The sequence below is a fragment of the Equus quagga genome, chromosome 6, assembly GCF_021613505.1.
Source record: "Equus quagga isolate Etosha38 chromosome 6, UCLA_HA_Equagga_1.0, whole genome shotgun sequence".
Taxonomy (NCBI): Eukaryota; Metazoa; Chordata; class Mammalia; order Perissodactyla; family Equidae; genus Equus; species Equus quagga.
In genome coordinates, this window is record NC_060272.1 from 97533732 (window position 1) to 97552606 (window position 18875).

General features: G+C 38.8%; 1 protein-coding gene across 2 annotated transcripts in view; it reads left to right on the top strand.

The window, feature by feature from the left end:
* TRPM6 (transient receptor potential cation channel subfamily M member 6) overlaps window positions 1-18875 on the top strand; it is a 141282-nt gene that overhangs the window by 38062 nt on the left and 84345 nt on the right. Inside the window, exons 6-7 of one of the 2 annotated variants that reach the window (XM_046664948.1) lie at window positions 5646-5770; window positions 10291-10462. In XM_046664948.1, coding sequence (XP_046520904.1) covers window positions 5646-5770; window positions 10291-10462 — 297 coding nt within the window. Of the gene's footprint in view, window positions 1-5645; window positions 5771-9609; window positions 9672-10290; window positions 10463-18875 lie in introns of those variants that run through there. The other variant, XM_046664949.1, reaches the window with a different exon arrangement.

The following is an 18875-nucleotide window of genomic DNA, read 5'->3' on the forward strand; positions in this document are numbered from 1 at the left end:
TCGAATATTATCCTCGGGATTATACCATTCTACTTCCCGCATTTTTTGGGGGCTTCACTAGGTCCTAACAGCTTGTGCACAAACTGATAAACATCTAGCAGCCCTGGGTCATATGCCCTGATAAAGACTTTAAATTCTTCAGGAAACTTTTGGAGATCTTCCCTGGATTTAGGAAATTCTTAACTATGGCCCTTAGTTTGGTCTTTGACCAAAGAATTAAAGATACCTGGGGAGGATCTCCTGCAGTCTTGGGTGGTTTTATAGTAATCTGTTGCTTAATGATGAGGATATATTCTGAGAAATGCATTGTTAGATGATTTTGTCATGTGGACATCAGAGAGTGTACTTACACAAACCTAGATGGTATAGCCTACTACTCACCTAGGCTATATGATACTAATGTTATGGGACCACCCTCGCATATGCAGTCTGTTGTTGACTGAAACGTCTTTATGGGGCACATGACTATATTTTAAAAGATAACTATTTAATAGTATGTTCAGAGTGAAAAAGGAGTTCAGAGAGAGAATTAGTAGAGCCTGAGTACTCAGGTAAAGCAAGATAGAGGGGAGCAGTAGGAGCATGTCCATCTTATTGTCTTTTGTTTTATGTACGTCTTATGTCTTTAATTTTTCATTAGCCTTTTGCAATGAATTTTTCAGTGAAGCTATTTTGGAATCTTGAAGCCTCTTGGAAGCTTCTGCATGCCAGTTAAAATAGGTATCTCATTCTGTTTGTGGGATTTGGGGACCCTTGCTTTCAAGTGCACTTCTTAAATGAATGATCTTGTCTAATTGGAATGTTCCGCATAATGACTATGGTAATTCTAGGTTGTTTTTAGTAAGATTTTGTCATTTTTGTATATATTTACAGCTTCCGGGACCACAGTTCTTGGACATAAAGTAAGCAGCTGTACTGGAAAGTGGCATGCTCAACTCTTTGGAACTTAAGGATCCCATTTCTTTAGCTAAGCCTTGGGTGTCTCAGAGCCACATTAATACCTAAGAGGGATGTGCTGCTGGGTTGGGGATTGTGTGGTGTTTTACAGTGTACCTCATTGCAAGGAAATTTTCTTGAGGTGGACAGGTGACCTAGTGGTAATCTAATCCATTCTGTGACCAATGTATCCTAACACAGGAGTCTTAGGGTTAACTTAGAGTTAAGTAAGTAAGCGCTCTAACAGATTTTAAGTACTCGCCCCATGTGCATCAATTTTGTGGCTTTTAGCTTCCGTGATTCCCATTAGCAATAACCTTTACCTACATAAAACAAGACAAACAAGTGTGCACATTAACACACCAGCATTAACCAAAGAGATGTTACTGAAGACTGGCCAATCGAGGGCTTTGTGCACACCATTAGCAACTCCCATTGTGGAACTGGGTACTGGGGAAAGGACTAAACAAGCAGATGTCAACAAATCAAGACTGCGGACCAGGATTTCAATCAAATGGAGAACTGAGGACTGAACCAAGGGCTAGGGACTCGGGTTCCTGTTGGAACTGTTTGCCGACTCAAGCTGGCTCACTAAGCCCTGGACTGGAAAGCCAAGTAGGTTGGGAGCTCGATGGAAAGAAAGCGGAGCTCAGAGCAGAGAGGAACTTACTTACGGCTCTCAGAAACCGTGAGAAGGACAGAGAACTCAGAGGGTAGGGTTTGTGGGTACCATGCCTTTGCTTCTCATTGTCCCCAAAGCTGTCAGAAGTCTCCTTTGGATCCCACTGCTGCCAGCAAATCTTTTTCAGAGTTTTTCAGAGTGGAGCTTTTAAAGAATGTCTAATGTGCAGCCAGGGTTGAGAACTAGTGACTACACCAACCCTCCTCTTACCAGTCTGTTACTCACCTCTTATGATTCTGACACCAATTCCAATGTGTGGATTCTTTCCCCACACCAAGCAATTCTCCAACACCAGCTAGGTATCCTACAGTTCAACTCAATTCTGACACTATCTAGCTGGAAATAGTGTCAGATTCCACGGGTTAAGGGCTCAGTCCCACAAGACTGTCCTTACTTCAGATGCCAATCACAAGTCCAGGTTGTTCCTTGTACTTATGACTGACTGGCTATAAATCAGAGGTTCCCACGATCCATTCCTTGGGTTTGATTAATTTATTAGACATGCTCACAGGACTCAGGAAACCAGTTTACTTACTAGATTACTAATTTATTGTAAAAGATATAACTCAGGAACAGCCAAGTGGAAGAGACACATAGGGCAAGGTAAGGGGCACAGAGCTTCCATGCCCTCCGTGCATCTCGACATGTTCACCCACCTGGAAATTCTCTGAACCCTGTCCTTTGGGGTTTTTATGGAGGCCTCATTACATTGGCATGATTGGTTAAATCATTGCTGTTGGTGATTGAACTCAATCTCCAGCCCCATTCCTCTCCTCAGAGTTGGGGGGAAGGACTGAAATTTCCAACCCTCAAATCACGTGGTTGGTTCCCCTGGCAACCAGACCCCACTCTTGGTTGCAGTCCAAAAGTCACCTTATTAACATAACAAGAGATACCTTTGTCACTCTCATGACTTAAGAAATTCCAAGGATTTAAGGAGCTCTGTGCCAGAAACAGGACAAAGACCAAATATATATTTCTTATTATAAATCACAATAACAGCTGTGGCTTTCCGTCTTTGCTTTACTTCTCCCTCTTTTGGTTTGGGATGCCCAAGCCAATGTGTCCTATTAAATTCTGTCCGTCTTTTAAGATCTATCTTAGATGCCCACATACCCATGAGCATTCTCTATCTCAATTGCTGACTTTTGTCTCTTAATTTCTGTAGCATTTACTGCCTGTAGCACTTGTAGCATGTCTGTGTTTTGCCCTCCCTGTTAGAATGAGTCTGTGTATTAGCTCTCCCACGTGGTTGTGAGCTAGTGGCCAGGGCCTACACATCTGCCTAAGCATTTAGCAACATGTACTGATTTAACAAATAATTTCTTTTTACTGAAAAGGAATGAAGGAAGCAAATGATTGAAAAAACAAAGCAGAATAAAACCAAGGGATTTGACCTGTCACTGATGGATTATCTTGTACATTTTATTGAGATGATTATTGTTTTACATTCTCGGAAGAAAGTGAAGGTGACAGAGTTCTAAGTCCATTGTATATTATTTACTTTATTTCCAGTGAAAAAAGAGATGAGTGGGGAAGTTTTGCAGCATTCAGGAAAAGGTAGACTTGGGCAAGGCTTTTTCTGTGAATAACTATCTGCGTTACATGTTTTATTTTACTTATTGCTTTTTTTTTTAAACATTTTAGGTTGGAGTCAATTAAGGAACACAAATATAATAGTGTGAAAACTATCAAAATAGTACACATGAATAAAAGAAATGAGAAATGAGGCATGCTTGGAGCTTCTTTAAGCAATACTCAGGGTCTGACCTGATTCAACCACAACTCCTTAGGGCCTGACAACTCGACAAGTGGTCCCTGGATCAGCAGCAGCCACATGCCCTGGGAACTTGTTGGGAATACAGATTTTAGACCCCACCCTAGACCTGCAGGAGCAGAATACAAATTTTGACAAAATCCCAGATGATTCGTGTATACTTTTAAATTTGAGAAGCTCTGCTTATGAGCTTCTGCCTATTCTTGAGTTGAGATGCTTCTCAACTGTAGTTGAACATAACTTGGCATGAAAATCTACTGCATATAAAGTATTTAGATAGACCCTATGGATGAAAGATGAGGAAGATATTGGCCCTGGGTTTAGTAGGGGGTGGGCTATGACAGACAATAAACAGCTGACTAAAAATCGATGCTGCTTGGGTCATAGTTGAGATACAAAGAAAGTGTTTGGGGGTAAAAGGAAGAAGATGAATTCTAGTTCTAGCTGAGGGCACCTGGGAAGGCTTGGGGAAGGATATAGCACGTGGTGTGGGCTTTAGGGAAGAGTGGGAAGAGGCATTGTAGGCAGAGGTACAGCTCAGGGCCAAGCACACAGCTGGAGATTAAGGCACGTGTAGAAAGAGGTGATAAGGCCACCAGCTGGATATGCCATGTGGCCGAAGACAGTGACAGTAAGGGACACTGGAGCCAGATTGGGTGCCACACTGATGGGATGAGGTTTTATTCTCTGTGTAGCAGGAAGCCCTCAAAGGATTTTGAACAGGAGAATTAATGGGAAATGACACTGTCAGGTCTGGTTTAACAGAGAGTCTCAACAAACAATATGTATTAGGATCACACGTAGGCTGCTGAAAAAAGCCCACCACACAATGCTGGTAACCTCTGCCTCACCTATGGAATTTGAATCTCTGTTGCAGTGGATGACTCTACAGTTGATATTGTTTGCCTGAGGTCCAGAACCCCAGTTCTAGAAAATGACTCTGGGAGAAATGCAAAAGATGGGTTGGAGAGGAAGGTGCTGGAAAGAGGGAAATGATTTAAGTGCTATGCATCAGATACACACACAATGTCGAGTTTTTTTTCCCCGGTGCTAATGACACTTACAAGGTTAGTACTATGTAGAGGAAGAGTAAGTGGTATAATGCAGTGTTGTGCTTAAAAGGCAGAATAAGCCAATCTCAAAATGATACATACTGCATGATTCCAACCATGTGACATCCTCAAAAAGGCAAAACTGTGGAGACAGTAAAAAAATCAGTGGTTGCAACCGGTTAGAGGGCAGGAAGGATGAAAAGGCAGAGCACAGAGGATTTTTAGGGCAGTGAAACAATCCTGTATGATACTATAATGGTAGATACATCTCATTATACTTGTGTCCAAACCCAGAGAATGTACACCACCAAGAGAGAACCCAAATGTAAACTGTGGACTTTGGGTGATAATGATGTGCCAATGTATGTTCATCCGTTGTAAAAATGTACCACCCTGGTGGGTGATGTTGATAGTGGGAGAAGCTGTGGGTGTGTAGGGGCAGGAGGTATATGAGAAATCTCTGTGCTTTCAGGTGAATTTTGCTGTGAACCTAAAACTGCTCTAAAAAGTAAAGTCTGTTTTAGAAAGAAAAGTCAGATATCCTGGATTGGAATCCAAGCTCTACAAATTACAAACTCTGCAACCTTGGACAAATATTTAACTTTGTGCCTCAATTTTTGCTTATAAGATAGACTAAAAAAAGTTCCTACTTAAAGTGTACATACATATAAAATACTTCAAAAAGCACCTGGTGCATAGAGTTTAGTAAGTATTGGCTATTATAATTATTGTTATTATTATTAATCCCAGAAAGTCAAAATTTAATGTGTTAGTTCTGGAATATTTATGTATATAAAGCTATTGAATTAATTTACCTTAATGAAGCAACAGACACATCTGCAGGATATTTTGCTGAAATAGTAGAGAAGGTTAGAGAAAAAAATACTTAGAACATTCCTGATGTCAGGGCTGGGTTTGTAGGACATTCTGATCAGTCAAGAATAGGGTCAGAATTGAGGTTGTAAGCAGAGATTGCCCAGTGGGAGAGGAGAATTCTTCAGGTAGAGAAGTCAGTGACAGGAGAGGTGTCAAGAGGGAGTAGAGGAAGCCAATATATCAGAAATTAATTCCACTGTGCCAGCAACTTTCCCTAATAACGGCCTTTTGCATATACTTGTCTATTTGTCTCTTTCCAGCAGTCATGGTATTTTGCATGATTTGTGAATTAAAGTTTGGCTTCTAAACTGTTTGTTCATAGGAGTGTCCAAACATGTTGGGGATGCCCTGAAAGCCCATTCTTCCCACTCCTTGAGAAAAATCTGGACAGTTGGAATCCCTCCTTGGGGAGTCATTGAGAATCAAAGAGATCTCATTGGAAAAGATGTAAGTAGAAAATCCTTCACAACAGAAGGAAGAGAACATGTATCCGATTGCCCACTTAGCACTGTATCTGGGTATCTAATAGACATCTTGAATGTAAGATGTGCAAAACCAACTCCTAACTTCCTACTTCCTCCCTTTCCCTGTCTTGGAAAGTCACAATCCTGTCCTTGCTCAAGCCAAAAACCTTGGACTAATTCTGGAGTGATCTTTATTTCACTCCTCAAACCTGATCCATCAGTAAGTTATCTCAACTTCACTTTAAAAATATATCCAGGATCTGACCTCTTCTTATTACCTCCACTGTTACTGAGCGGGTGCAAGCCACCATTTTGTGTCACCTGTATGATTGTGATAGCCTTCCCTACTGTCATCTTTGTCTTTTATTATGGTCTAGTCTCAACTCAGTAGCCAGAATGATTCTTCTAAAATAGAAATCAGATCATGCTACTCCTCTGTGAGAAATCCTTCCATGGCTGCTGTCTTTCTTAGAGTAATAGCCAAGCTTTTGTGATGGCATGCATTTAGTGAAACAAGAGACATTCGTGATTTGGCCCTTTTTTCCCCTCATCTCGTACTACTCTCTGCTTCATTCATTCCTGGGTATCGATTCTTTGATCCTATCTGTTTTTTTAAAGGGAACGGACTTGTCTAAATCTGTTTATGACTCATGTATATTTTTGATAAAAATCTCAGATATTACAAAAAGTGTTAAGAAAGATAACCACTGTTAATATTTTGGTGTTTATCTTTTCTACAGAATCTTTTCTATGTATGTGTACATATGTATAGTAAAAAAAATTATGTATGTAAAAAAAGTTACAATAGAAACCCACTGCTGTGAATCTGCTTTTTCACTTAACTACTTCACCTAGTTATTTCTCTATTTCAATTAAAATAGACATGTTTACGGTTTATTTTAACTATCATTTTGGAAAATTTCAAACATATTAAAAGAGTCGAGAGATTAGAATAATGAATTCCTATGTACCCACCTCCCAGCTTTAACAGTTATGAACTCATAGCCAATTTTGTTTCATTTATTCCTTTATCCATTCCTCATCTCCTCTTTCCATTATTTTGAAGCAAATTCCAGACATCAAATAATTTCACTGAGAAATATTTTAGTATGTATTTCTACAATATATGGCAACTTAAAATATATAACCACATTGCCATTATCATAACTAAAAAATTAAAAATTCTTGAATATCATCAAATATCCAATCTATGTTCAAGTTTCTAATTGTCTTATAATTTTTTAGTTGTTTGATTTCATTATCCAAAGGAGTTCCCAATGTTGTGATGGGTTGCTATTGCTCTTGAGTCACTTATTTTTTTCCCTGAGTAACTTTCAATCACTTAATCTATGGATTTTCTCTCCCTCTCTCTTTTTTTTTTTTCTTTTTTGGCAATTTATTTGTTGAAGAAACTAGGTCATTTGTCCTGAAGAGTTTCCCACAGTTTGGATTTTGCAGACTTAATCTCTTCTAGTAGGGTTACCCTGTTTCTTTATCTCCTGTCCTTCCTGTAAATTGGTAGTTTGATCCTAAGTTCTGATCAGATTCATGTTTTTTTTTGTTCAAGTTTATGCCATAGGAGGAGGGGTGTCCTTCCCTTGTAACACATGATCGTCTCACTTATTATGATGTCATTGCCTAGATTCATTATTTCGATAGTGTTCAAACTGCTGACATTTCATTATAGTGTTCTGTCTTCATTTATTAGTGTGGGAGATTAGATTTGGCCAGCCCAAAATGTGTGTCTTTGCCTTGCCTTGATTCTTTTTAAGAAGAAAAGAGTCTGAAAGAAACTTTGACCTTCCACTTGACTGCCTAAAAGAATTTAACATAAAAGGCCTGTCGCCAGGAGAGGCCTTCACCATAGATGACTCTGGGTATCAACAGACTGTGAGGGTCCTTGCTAAGCCCATTCTTATCTACCAAACATTTGCTTTTCTATTTCCATGTGGATTGCCTTCCTCCCCTTTGAAGTCCCAAACCACTATCCCAACATCCTCCTTTATCTTTCCCTAAAGATGATATTTAAGGTGGGTGTTTTGGTCATTCTGGCAAGTTGCTTAGTTTTCCTGGGTTTCTCCTGTGTATACATGTTATGAAGCTTTGTTTGATTTTCTCCTGTTATTCTGTCTCATGTCAATTTAATTTGTAGCTCAGCCAGAAGGACGTAGAGGGTAGAGGAATTCTCTTCATCCCCTACGTTAGCTTAAATACTCTATAAGGAGAAAAATTTTTCTCATCAACCACTTGGTTTACCTTGTCATACAATCACATAGGAAAGTGCAGGATGAATGCCTGATTCTTTCCTTTTATTTGCCAGTTTTCAAAACAGTGATTGGTTACCTACCATTCTCCAAGGTGAAAAGTGAGTTGTTTTTTTTAATTCATGAATTTAAATATGTGGTCATCCCTTGGTATCCACAGGGGGTTGGGCCATGGATGCCAAATTAATACCAAATCCGCGGATGCTTAAGTCCCTTATATAAGATGGTGTAGTATTTGCATATAACCTACTCGCATCCTCCCGTATACTTTAAATCATCTCTAGATTACTTATAATACTTAAGAAAATGTAAATACTATGCAAATAGTTGTTATACTATATTGTTTAGGGAATAATGACAAGGAAAAAAGTCTGTACATGTTCAGAGGCAACCGTCACAGGCCTTTCCATCCGTGGTTGGTTGAATCCGCGGATGCAGAACCAGTGGATACAGAGGTCCAACTGTATTTGGTATGTTTCCATCCACTAATCCATTACAGTTGGTATTCTTAGTCAGCTCAAATTGTACCATTTTGGTCAGCGGAGCCATTTCAAGTTGTCTCCTGAGTCCTTTTAACACAATTCTAGTCATTTTTTTCATAGCTTCCTTTTGTTTTGATATGAAAAAATGTTCCAGGCTCATTGTATATATTTTTTTCTCCTAGAGAAATGGCTGGTTGCTTTTAGTGAGAAAGAGTAGTGAGAGACCACATTTGGAGGCCAAGGGTGCATTTTGATTTTTCGCTCCTGATGATATTCTACTGTATTAAAGTACTGCAATTTGTTGAACTATTCCTCTATTATTGTCTGTTTAGGTGGGTTTCCTGCTCTCACTTTTGCAAAAAAATCATATTAATGTTGTGGTAAGATAAATAAATCTTTGAAACTAGCTGGCTTATTTCCCTAGGAGTAATTCTCAGAGTGGAATGCTTGAGCTAGTTGTCAGTTACCTTTAAAAACATGACACATTACCTTCTAGAAATGTGGTAACAGTTTACATTCCTACCAACAAGGTATGAGGGTGCCAATTTCCCTGTACCATTGCCATATACCATTGTGTTTTCTGGTGTTTTTAAAACTTTGCCCTTCTAATAGGTGTAAAATAATACCTAATTATTTTTACTTACATTTCTCTGATTACTAGTAAGGTTCAACATCTTTACATCTAGGTTTTGTGCATTTTTAAACACAGTTTTTATATTTTAAAGACCTTTTACATTGTAACTCAGTCTATTAACATTTTTGTTTGCTACATATTCTGAATTTTCCCCAGTTTTTATTTTGTATTATTTATGACCATTTTTCCATTAATAAAAAATATGTATTAAATCTATCAGTTTCTTTCTTTTTGGATTCTGGCTTCAGTGTCATGCTTAGGAATTATAAAGGTAACTTTTAAAGACTAAAGTTTTTAAAGTTTGTAATGCTTTTTAAATCTGTTCTTTCTTTTAATTCTCACAGCAACCCTCTTATGTAGGAATTATTATCATTGTCACTTACGCATGAGGGAAATAAGCCTGAGAAAGGAGTTAGAAATTATCTAGAGTCAAAGTTAGTAAAAGAATCTGGACAAACTTGGGATCTCTGATTGCAAATGCTCTACTTTCATCTCTAAACACAAGTAAGAATTGGAGTAATTTAAGGAAGAGTCAATAAATGTTAATCAAAATCTGAATGTTTTATATTGAATGAATCTCCATTTGGTTGGTTGGCTGTTATTCTTCATTTCATTTGGAATAGTACAAAAAATGTGTCAAAATATTATTCTGGAATAGATCTATTAAAAGGTGTATTTTCTAGGTAATGATGTAGTCTGTGTACTGATGCAGATCCTTGAATAGTCTTTTAATGATCTGAAACAAGGTAAGTACAAAAATTGAAAATGAATATTTAGAACCATTTTTAGCAATGTGACATCCAAGCATATGGTTCATGGGCTTATTGAGCATGATGTTTTCGAGTGTTGTTGAACTTGCATTGTGAGTCTCATATAGCACAAACTGTGTACTAGTCACACATAGTAGGACCATGTATCCATCAATAAAAAATGGGAAATTAAAAAACCCCAAATTGATCCTTGGAAAGCAAGGTATCAGCTTAAGAAGCACTGCTCTAGGTAGTAGCTAGTACTTTTTAACCTCAACAGGAACTCTGTAGTGCTTAGAGACTGGTCTTTGCAGCAGTTGAGTCCTGGAAAGGATCTCGAACTCTGACACCCTCTTGTCCTTGCTGTCTCGCAGGTGGTGTGCCTGTACCAGACTCTGGGCAACCCCCTCAGCAAGCTCACCACACTCAACAGCATGCACTCCCACTTCATCCTGTCCGATGACGGGACCGTGGGCAAGTATGGAAATGAGATGAAGCTCAGGAGGAACCTGGAAAAGTACCTCTCTCTGCAGAAAATACATAGCTGTGAGTACTGACAGGTCCTGGCTGGGGGTCTGCTCTGGAGCAAGACGTTCAGTTGTCATCTGTACAGAGTGGAGAGGTCCAAGCAGGACCCTTCCTTATTAAGTTAATGCATGTGAACTCACAGCTGGAGGAAGGCAGGATATATGGTGGTACGGAATTGTGAGTGACAGTCAGAAGAGAGGAAGAAATCTTTAGGGGACAGCATGGTCAGGGGAGGTTTCATGGAAGAGTGGAGACTTTAGCAGAGCCTCCAAGAGTCCTTAGGGTTGGATGGATGGATGGTGGAAGAGAGGAGGGGAAGTGTTGATGCAGGAATGGGAATGGCTGAAGAGCAGTAAGCACACTAGCCTGAGAAGAATGTGATATGAGCTTTGATAGACAGGGAAGATGACATTTGAAATGTAGGGAGTGTGGTCCCAGACAGGGAAGGTGTTGAAACGAGACAGAGCTTTTATAGATAGACCTCTGAAGGTACCACTGTGCGTCCTGCTCACAGTGGTGCTTTGAGATGGCCATTTTGGTAGTATCTGTAGGAGCGAGAGGAGAGGGTCAGGGAGGGCTAGAATCCACCAGTGTCCTTGGGTGGAGAGTTGGGAATCCTTACAAGGAGGTGGAAGGCTGGATGCTGCCTGGAGAAAGGGAGACTTTTTCATCCAAGGCAGCAGAAGGTATGCCCCTGCCTTTTTTGATAAGTTTAATCTTCTGCAAAATTCTCCCACCCTTTGGGGCAGAGGGCCAGGGAGGGGGAAGGCCCTCTGGAGGCACAGGTCCTCTTCAGTCTTTGACTTTTGGCTGAGAAATGCTGACCATCCTTTGAGTTTTTGGTCCGGATCCCCTGAGGCAACAGAATGTAGTGAGCTCCAACAGACCAAAGCGCTGCCATTTACTGCCTGTGACCTTGGGCAATGGAGTTAATATCTGTCAAATTGTTTTCTTAATATAAAAGGGAAGGAACTGTCTACATCTACCTTTTGTTGTGAGATTTAGTTGAGATAAAGTATGTTAGATTGTTGGTGTCGCAATCCAATGTACACATCAGGATAGATGCGGAGAGGGCTGATGGCCACTCTGAGTTTATTATAACCAGCATTTCAATATATACATAGCTTACAGCTGTTAAACATACACAGGTGGTCTGGATGAAGTAATTAGCGAATGCCAAGAATTCTTAGTGATTTCTCAAGGAGCCCTCCCTTGGCCTCTGTTTTGATATTATCATGTTATTGCTGTGCTCGTATATTTTATCTCGGAGCATGCAAGGCCTCCTAGGCAACGGCCCCTCCTGCTCCCGATATTGTGTCTCCATCTGTGCCCCCAGGTGACCGATGCCTGTCTTAGGTTGCCTCCCCGTGGAGGTCTTACCCGTCATTGGCTAACCGGCCTTCTCACCTCCAGGTCACAGTTTGTTGGCAAGCTTTTTCCAGTGATTATTAACCCTTCCTGCCTCAGGGGCGGCTACATAGATGTGCCTAGGATAGTGTTGGATATATAGTATATGTTCATTAATTCGTTTGCTAGTTTCCTTTTGTTGCAGGTGAGGGGCTTAAAACAACAGAATTGTATTCTCTCATAGTTCTGGAGGCCAGAAGTCTGAAATTAAGGGGTCAGCAGGGTCGTGCTGTCTCCAGAAGCTGTAGGAGAGAATCTCTTCCTTGCCCCTTCCAGCTTCTGGAGGCTCTAGGGGTTCCTTGCATTGTGGCTGCATCACTCCACTCTCTGCCTCCATCTTCACCTCTTTCTTTGCTTTTTTCCTCCTTTGGTCCAGGAGTCTTCACCTGGTTGGGGTAGGGGGCTTGGGAGGGACTCTGGGAATTGTTGTCAGTCAATTAGAGGTTAGTGTAAATAAAGGTTGGAGGCTCATTTAGGTCAGAAAAGGGAGACAGATCAGGTACGTGGTTCTCTGTGGGGTGGGGAGATGTTGGGGAAGGAGACCCATAGAGGAGAGGAGAGGAGGACAGGTGAGAGATTGGACCTGAAGAAGAGTCCCTGCAGGGAGCCCTCATTAGGGGTCTGAACTATCAGTTACCTGAACTGTCCTGCTGCCTCTGTTGACCTGCGCTCCCCACAGGAATTGCTCAGGGCTTCTGTGCACCACTATAAAGTGTGCCCTAGGAGAGCACAGTCTTTGTCTTTCTTACTTCCTGCTGACTCTCCATTTGTGGATGAGTGAAAACAACCCTGAGCTTGCATGTAGCAGCAGATGACATTTCTACTCTCAAAGATCTTTTTTTTTTTTAAAAAAAACAAACAAATTAGTAGCATCAGTAAGATCTTTTTTGTAGAAAACAATCATAAATATATTTATTTTTTGTGGAATTAGTTGTTGCTTCAAGAGAGATATACCTAAGAAAAGTTGAATTTTCTCCCTCTCCCACAAAATAAAATTCTTGATTTCTTTTTCTGATGATAAAAGTATTATATACTCTTGTTTTCAGGTAAAGCAAAGAGAGCAAGTAAGAGAAGAAGGGGATAGTTTTCCATAATCCCACTATTAAAAACAAACCATTGTTAACTTTTTCAGATATCTGCTTTCAGAAACTTTCTACACACAAACAGAGCAACGTTTTTAAAATGAACACTGGAATCATGTAATATCCATGCTTCTGTTGTCGTCTCCTTCCCCTTCCCCCACTAAACGTGGATATGTTTCCATGTCAATAAGCATAATTTACCACATCTTTAGTGGCTACATAATATTTCACTGTACGGAATATAAGAGATTCTCTTATAAAGTTTTTTCCATGCATTTTGATAATTCTCTGTCTGCCTTATTTCACTCAAGCTCCATTCATGTTGTTGCAAATGGGATGATTTTGTCATTTTTTTTTTATTACGGCTGAGTAGTATTGCATTGTATGTATGCACCACATCATCTTTATCCATTCATCAGTAGATGGGCACTTAGGTTGCTTCCACGTCTTCACTGTTGTGAATAGTGCTGCAACGAACATATGGATGCATGAGTCTCTTTGAACTGTTGATTTCAAGTTCTTTGGATAAGAAGCAGTGGAGTAGCTATTTCGTATGGTATTTTTATTTTTAAGTTTTTGAGAAATCGCCATACTGTTTTCCATAGTGGCTGTACCAGTTTGCATTTCCATCAGTGGTGTTTGAGGGTTCCCTTTTCTCCACATCCTTTCCAACATTTGTTGGTTTTTTGTCTTGGAAGTTATAGCCATTCTAACAGGTGTAAGGTGATATCTCATTGTAGTTTTGATTTGCGTTTCCCTAATGATTAGTGATGTTGAATATCTTTTCATGTGCCTATTGGCCATCTGTATATCTTCTTCAGAAATATGTCTGTTCGTGTCCTGTGCCCATTTTTTGATCTGGTTGTTTGTTTTTTTGTTGTTGAGTTGTATGAGTTCTTTATATATTTTGGAGATTACCCCTTGTCGGATATATGGTGGGTTGTTCCAGTTAGTGGGTTGTCTTTTCGTTTTGTTCCTGGTTTGCTTTGCTTTGCAGAAGCTCTTTAGCCTGATGTAGTTCCATTTGTTTATTTTTTCTTTTGTTTCCCTTGCCTGAATAGACGTGGTATTTGAAAAGATTCTTCTAAGACCAATATCAAAGAGTGTACTGGCTGTATTTTATTCTAGCAGTTTTATGGTTTCACATCTTACCTTAAAGTTTTTAACTCATTTTGAGTTAAATTTGTAGATGGTGAAAGATAACAGTCTTCTTTCGTTGTTTTGCATGTGGTTGTCCAGTTTTCCCACCATTTATTGAAGACTTTCCTTTCTCCATTGTATGTTCTTGGCTCCTTTGTCGAAGATTAACTGTCCATTGCTGTGTGGTTTTATTTCTGGGCTTTCAATTCTGTTCCATTGATCTGTGTGTCTGTTTTTGTACCAGTCCCATGCTGTTTTGATTACTATAGCTTTGTGGTATATTTTGAAGTCTGGGATTGTGAGGCCTCCAGCTTCGTTCTTATTTTTCAAGATTGCTTTAGTTTTTTGGGGTCTTTTCTTGCCCCATATGACTTTCAGGATTCCTTGTTCTATTTCTGTGGAGAATGTCATTGGGATTCTGATTGGGATTGTGTTGAATTTGTACATTGCTTTAGGTAATATGGGCATTTTAACTATGTTTATTCTTCCAATCCATGAGTATGGGATATCTTCCCCTTTCTTTATGTCATCATCGATTTCTTTCAATAATGTCTTATAGTTTTTATTGTATAGGTCTTTCACCTCCTTAGTTAAATTTATTTCTAGGTATTTTATTCTTTTTGCTGCAATTGTAAATGGGATTGTATTCTTGAGTTCTCTCTCTGTTAGTTCATTATTAGAGTATAGAAATGTAACTGATTTTTGTAAGTTGATTTTGTACCCTGCAACTTTGCTGTGGTTGTTGATTATTTCTAATAGTTTTCTGATGGATTCTTTTTTTTCTTCTGCTTTTTCTCCCCAAATCCCCTCACTACATAGTTGTATATTATTAGTTGTGGCCCTTCTAGTTATGGCATGTGGGAGGCTGCCTCAACATGGCCTAATGAGCAGTGCCATGTCTGCGCCCAGGATTTGAAATGGCAAAATCCCGGGTCGCCAAAGTGGAGCACTCAAACTTAACCACTCGGCCATGGGGCCAACCCCTGATGGATTCTTTAGGGTTTTCTATGTATAGAATCGTGTTGTCTGCAAACAGTGAGAGTTTCACTTCTTCCTTGCCAATTTCTTTTTCTTGCCTAATTGCTCTGGATGAAACCTCCAGTACTATATTGAATAAGAGTGGCGAGAGAGAGGGGACACCCTTGTCTTGTTCACGTTCTCAGAGGGATGGCTTTCAGTTTTTCCCCATTGAGTATGATTTCGGCTGTGGCTTTGTCATATATGGCCTTTATTATGTTAAAGTACTTTCCTTCTATACCCATTTTATTGAGAGTTTTTATCATAAATGGATGTTGGATATTGTCAAATGCTTTCTCTGTATCTATTGAGATAATCATGTGGTTTTTATTCCTCAGTTTGTTGATGTGATGTATCACATTCATTGATTTGTGGATGTTGAACCATCCCTGCGTTCCTGTTATAAATCCCACTTGATCATGGTGTATGGTCCTTTTAATGTATTGCTGTATTCAGTTTGCCAATATTTTGTTGAGGATTTTTTCATCTATGTTCATCTGTGATGTTGGCCTGTAATTTTCCTTTTTTGTGTTGTCCTTGTCTGGCTTGGGGATCAGGGTGATGTTGGCTTCATAGAATGAGTTAGGATGCGCTCTGTCTTCTTCAAGTTTTTGGAATAGTTTGAGAAGGATAGGTATTAAATCTTCTTTGAATGTTTGGTAAAATTCTCCAGAGAAAACGTCTGGTTCTGGATTTTCATTTTTTGGGAGTTTTTTGGTAACTGTTTCAATCTCTTTACTTATGATTGATCTATTCAGATTCTCTATTTCTTATTGATTCAGTTTTGGGAGGTTGTATGAGTCTAAGAATTTGTCCATTTCTTTTAGATTGTCCAATTTGTTGGCATATAGTTTTTCGTAGTATTCTCTTAGAACCCTTTATACTTTGTGGTATCTGTTGTAATTTCTCCTCTTTCATTTCTAACTTTATTTATTTGAACCTTCTCTCTTTTTTTCTTGGTGAGTCTGGCTAAGTGTTTGTCAATTTTGTTTATCTTCTCAAAGAACCAGCTCTTAATTTCATTGATACTTTGTACTGTTTTTTTGGTTTCTATTTCATTTATTTCTGCTCTAATTTTTATTATTTCTCTCCTTCTGTTGACTTCAGGCTTTGTTTATTCTTCTTTTTCTAATTCTGTTAGATGTAGTTTAAGTTTGCTTATTTGAGATTTTTTTTTTTTTTTGAGGAAGATTAGCCCTGAGCTAACTGCTGCCAATCCTCCTCTTTTTGCTGAGGAAGACTGGCCCTGAGCTAACATCCATGCCCATCCTCCTCCACTTTATATGTGGGATGCCTACCACAGCATGGCATGCCAAGTGGTGCCATGTCCACACCCAGGATCCGAACCGGCGAATCCCAGGCTGCCGAAAAGGAACATGTGAACTTAACTGCTGCACCACTGGGCCAGCCCTGAGATTTTTCTTGTTTGTTAAGGTGGGACTGTATTGCTGTGAATTTCCCTCTTAGAACCACTTTTGCTGCATCCCATATGTGTTGGTATGGTGTATTTTCACTTTCATTTGCCTCTAGATATTTTTTGATTTCTCCTTTAATTTCTTCATTATTGTTTAGTTGCATGTTATTTAGTCTCCACATATTTGTCACTTTCCCAGCTTTTTTCTTGTAGCTGACTTCTAATTTCATAGCATTATGGTCAGAAAAGATGCTTTCTATGATTTCAATCTTCTTAAATTTATTGAGGCTTGCCTTGTTTCCAAACATAAGTTCTATCTTTGAGAATGTTCCTTGTGTACTTGAGAAGAATGTGTATTCTGCTGATTTTGAATGGAGTGTTCTGTATAAATCTCTTAAGTCCATCTGGTCTAGTTTTTTTGTTTAAGTCCACTATTTCCTTGTTGACTTTCTGTCTGGATGATCTATCCATTGATATAAGTAGGGTGTTGAGGTCCCCTACTATTATTATGGTGCTATTAATTTCTCCTTTAAGGTCTGTTAATAGTTGTTTTATGTATTTTGGTGCTGATTTGTTAGGTACATATATATTTGTAAGTGTAATGTCTTCTTGGTGCAGTGTCCCTTTGATCATTATATACTACTTTTCTTTGTCTCTCATTGCCTTTTTTATCTTGAGGTCTATTTTGTCTAATATAAGTATGGCAACACCTACTTCCTTTTGCTTGCTTTTAGCTTGGAGCTTCATCTTCCATCCCTTCACTCTGAGCCTGTTGTCTTTGGAGCTGAGATGTGGTTCCTGGAGGCAGCATATTGCTGGGTATTGTTTTTTAATCCATCCATCCACCCTCTGCCTTTTGATTGGAGAATTCAATCCGTTTACATTTAGAGTGACTATTGATATACGATGACTTAGTGCTGCCATTTTATCACTTGTTTTCTGATTGTTCTGTATTTCCCTTGTTTCTTGTCCTGTGTATTTCCAACTGCTAGTTCACTTTTGTGATTCTATATGATGGTTTTCTCAGTTTTCTCTTTATTTATCATTTGCATCTCTGTTCTGGTTTTTTGTTTACTGGTAACTGTAAGGTTTGTATAAAAGATCTTGTATATGAGATAGTCCATTTTCTGATAGCCTCTTATCTCCTTAGTCTAATCAGTTTCCATCCTTTTCTTCTTCCCCATCTAAGTTATTGTTGTCACAACTTATTCCTTTTTGTGTTGTGAGTTTGTCATTAAAATGAAGTGATTATAGTTATTTTTCATGCTTTCCTTCCTTTTATCTTTAATGTTATAATTAAGCATTTGCTAACCTGTTCTGATAGAGAGCTTCAATTTTCTGATTTTATCTGTCTGTTTATCTCCTTCCTCAAGGCTTTGGAAACCCTTTCTTTCTTTTTCAAGTATGAGGGCGGTCTTGATGATTTCTTATAGAGGGGTCTTGTGGCAAAGAACTCCCTCAGCTTTTGTTTATCTGGGAAAGTTTTTATTTCTCCATCATATCTGAATGATAGTTTTGCTGGATAGAGTATTCTTGGCTGAAAGTTTTTGTCTTTCAGAATTTTGAATATATCATTCCACTCTCTCCTAGCCTGTAAGGTTTCTGCTGAGAAATCTGCTGAAAGCCTGATAGGGGTTACTTATTTAGGTTGTCTTCTTCTGCCTTGCTGCCCTTAATATTTTTTCTTTATCATTGACTTTTGCCAGTTTTACAACTATATGCCTTGGAGAAGGTCTTTTTACATTGATGTAATTAAGAGTTATATTAGCTTCATTTACATGTAATTCCAGGCTCCTTACCTAGGTTTGGGAAGTTCTTAGCTATTATTTCTTTGAACAAACTCTCTGCTCCTTTCTTGCTCTCTTCTCCCTCTGAAATACCTTTAACCCTTATGCTGCATTTCCTAATTGAGTCAGATATTTCTCAGAGAATTTCTTCATTTCTTTTTAGTGTTAGTTCTCTTTCTTCCTCCACCTGAAGCATTTCTATATTTCTGTCCTCCAAATTACTAATTCTGTCCTCCATAATATCAGCTCTGTTTTTTAAGGATTCTCGATTTTTTTTTAAATCTAATTCATTATGTTCTACATCTCCAACAATTGGTTTTTTTTTGATAGTTTCAGTCTCTTTCATGTAGAATTCCCTCTGCTCATTGATTTTATTCCTGAGTTCATTGAACTGCTTTTATGAGTTTTCTTGTAACTCATTGAGTCTCTTTATGATAACTCTTGAATTGTCTGTCATTTAGATTGTAAATTTATGTGACTTCAGGATTGATTTCTGGATACTTGTCATTTTCTTTCTGGCCCAGAGTGTTTATATATTTCTTTCTGCTGTTTGATGGGCAGAACTTTTGGTGTTGCATATTGGT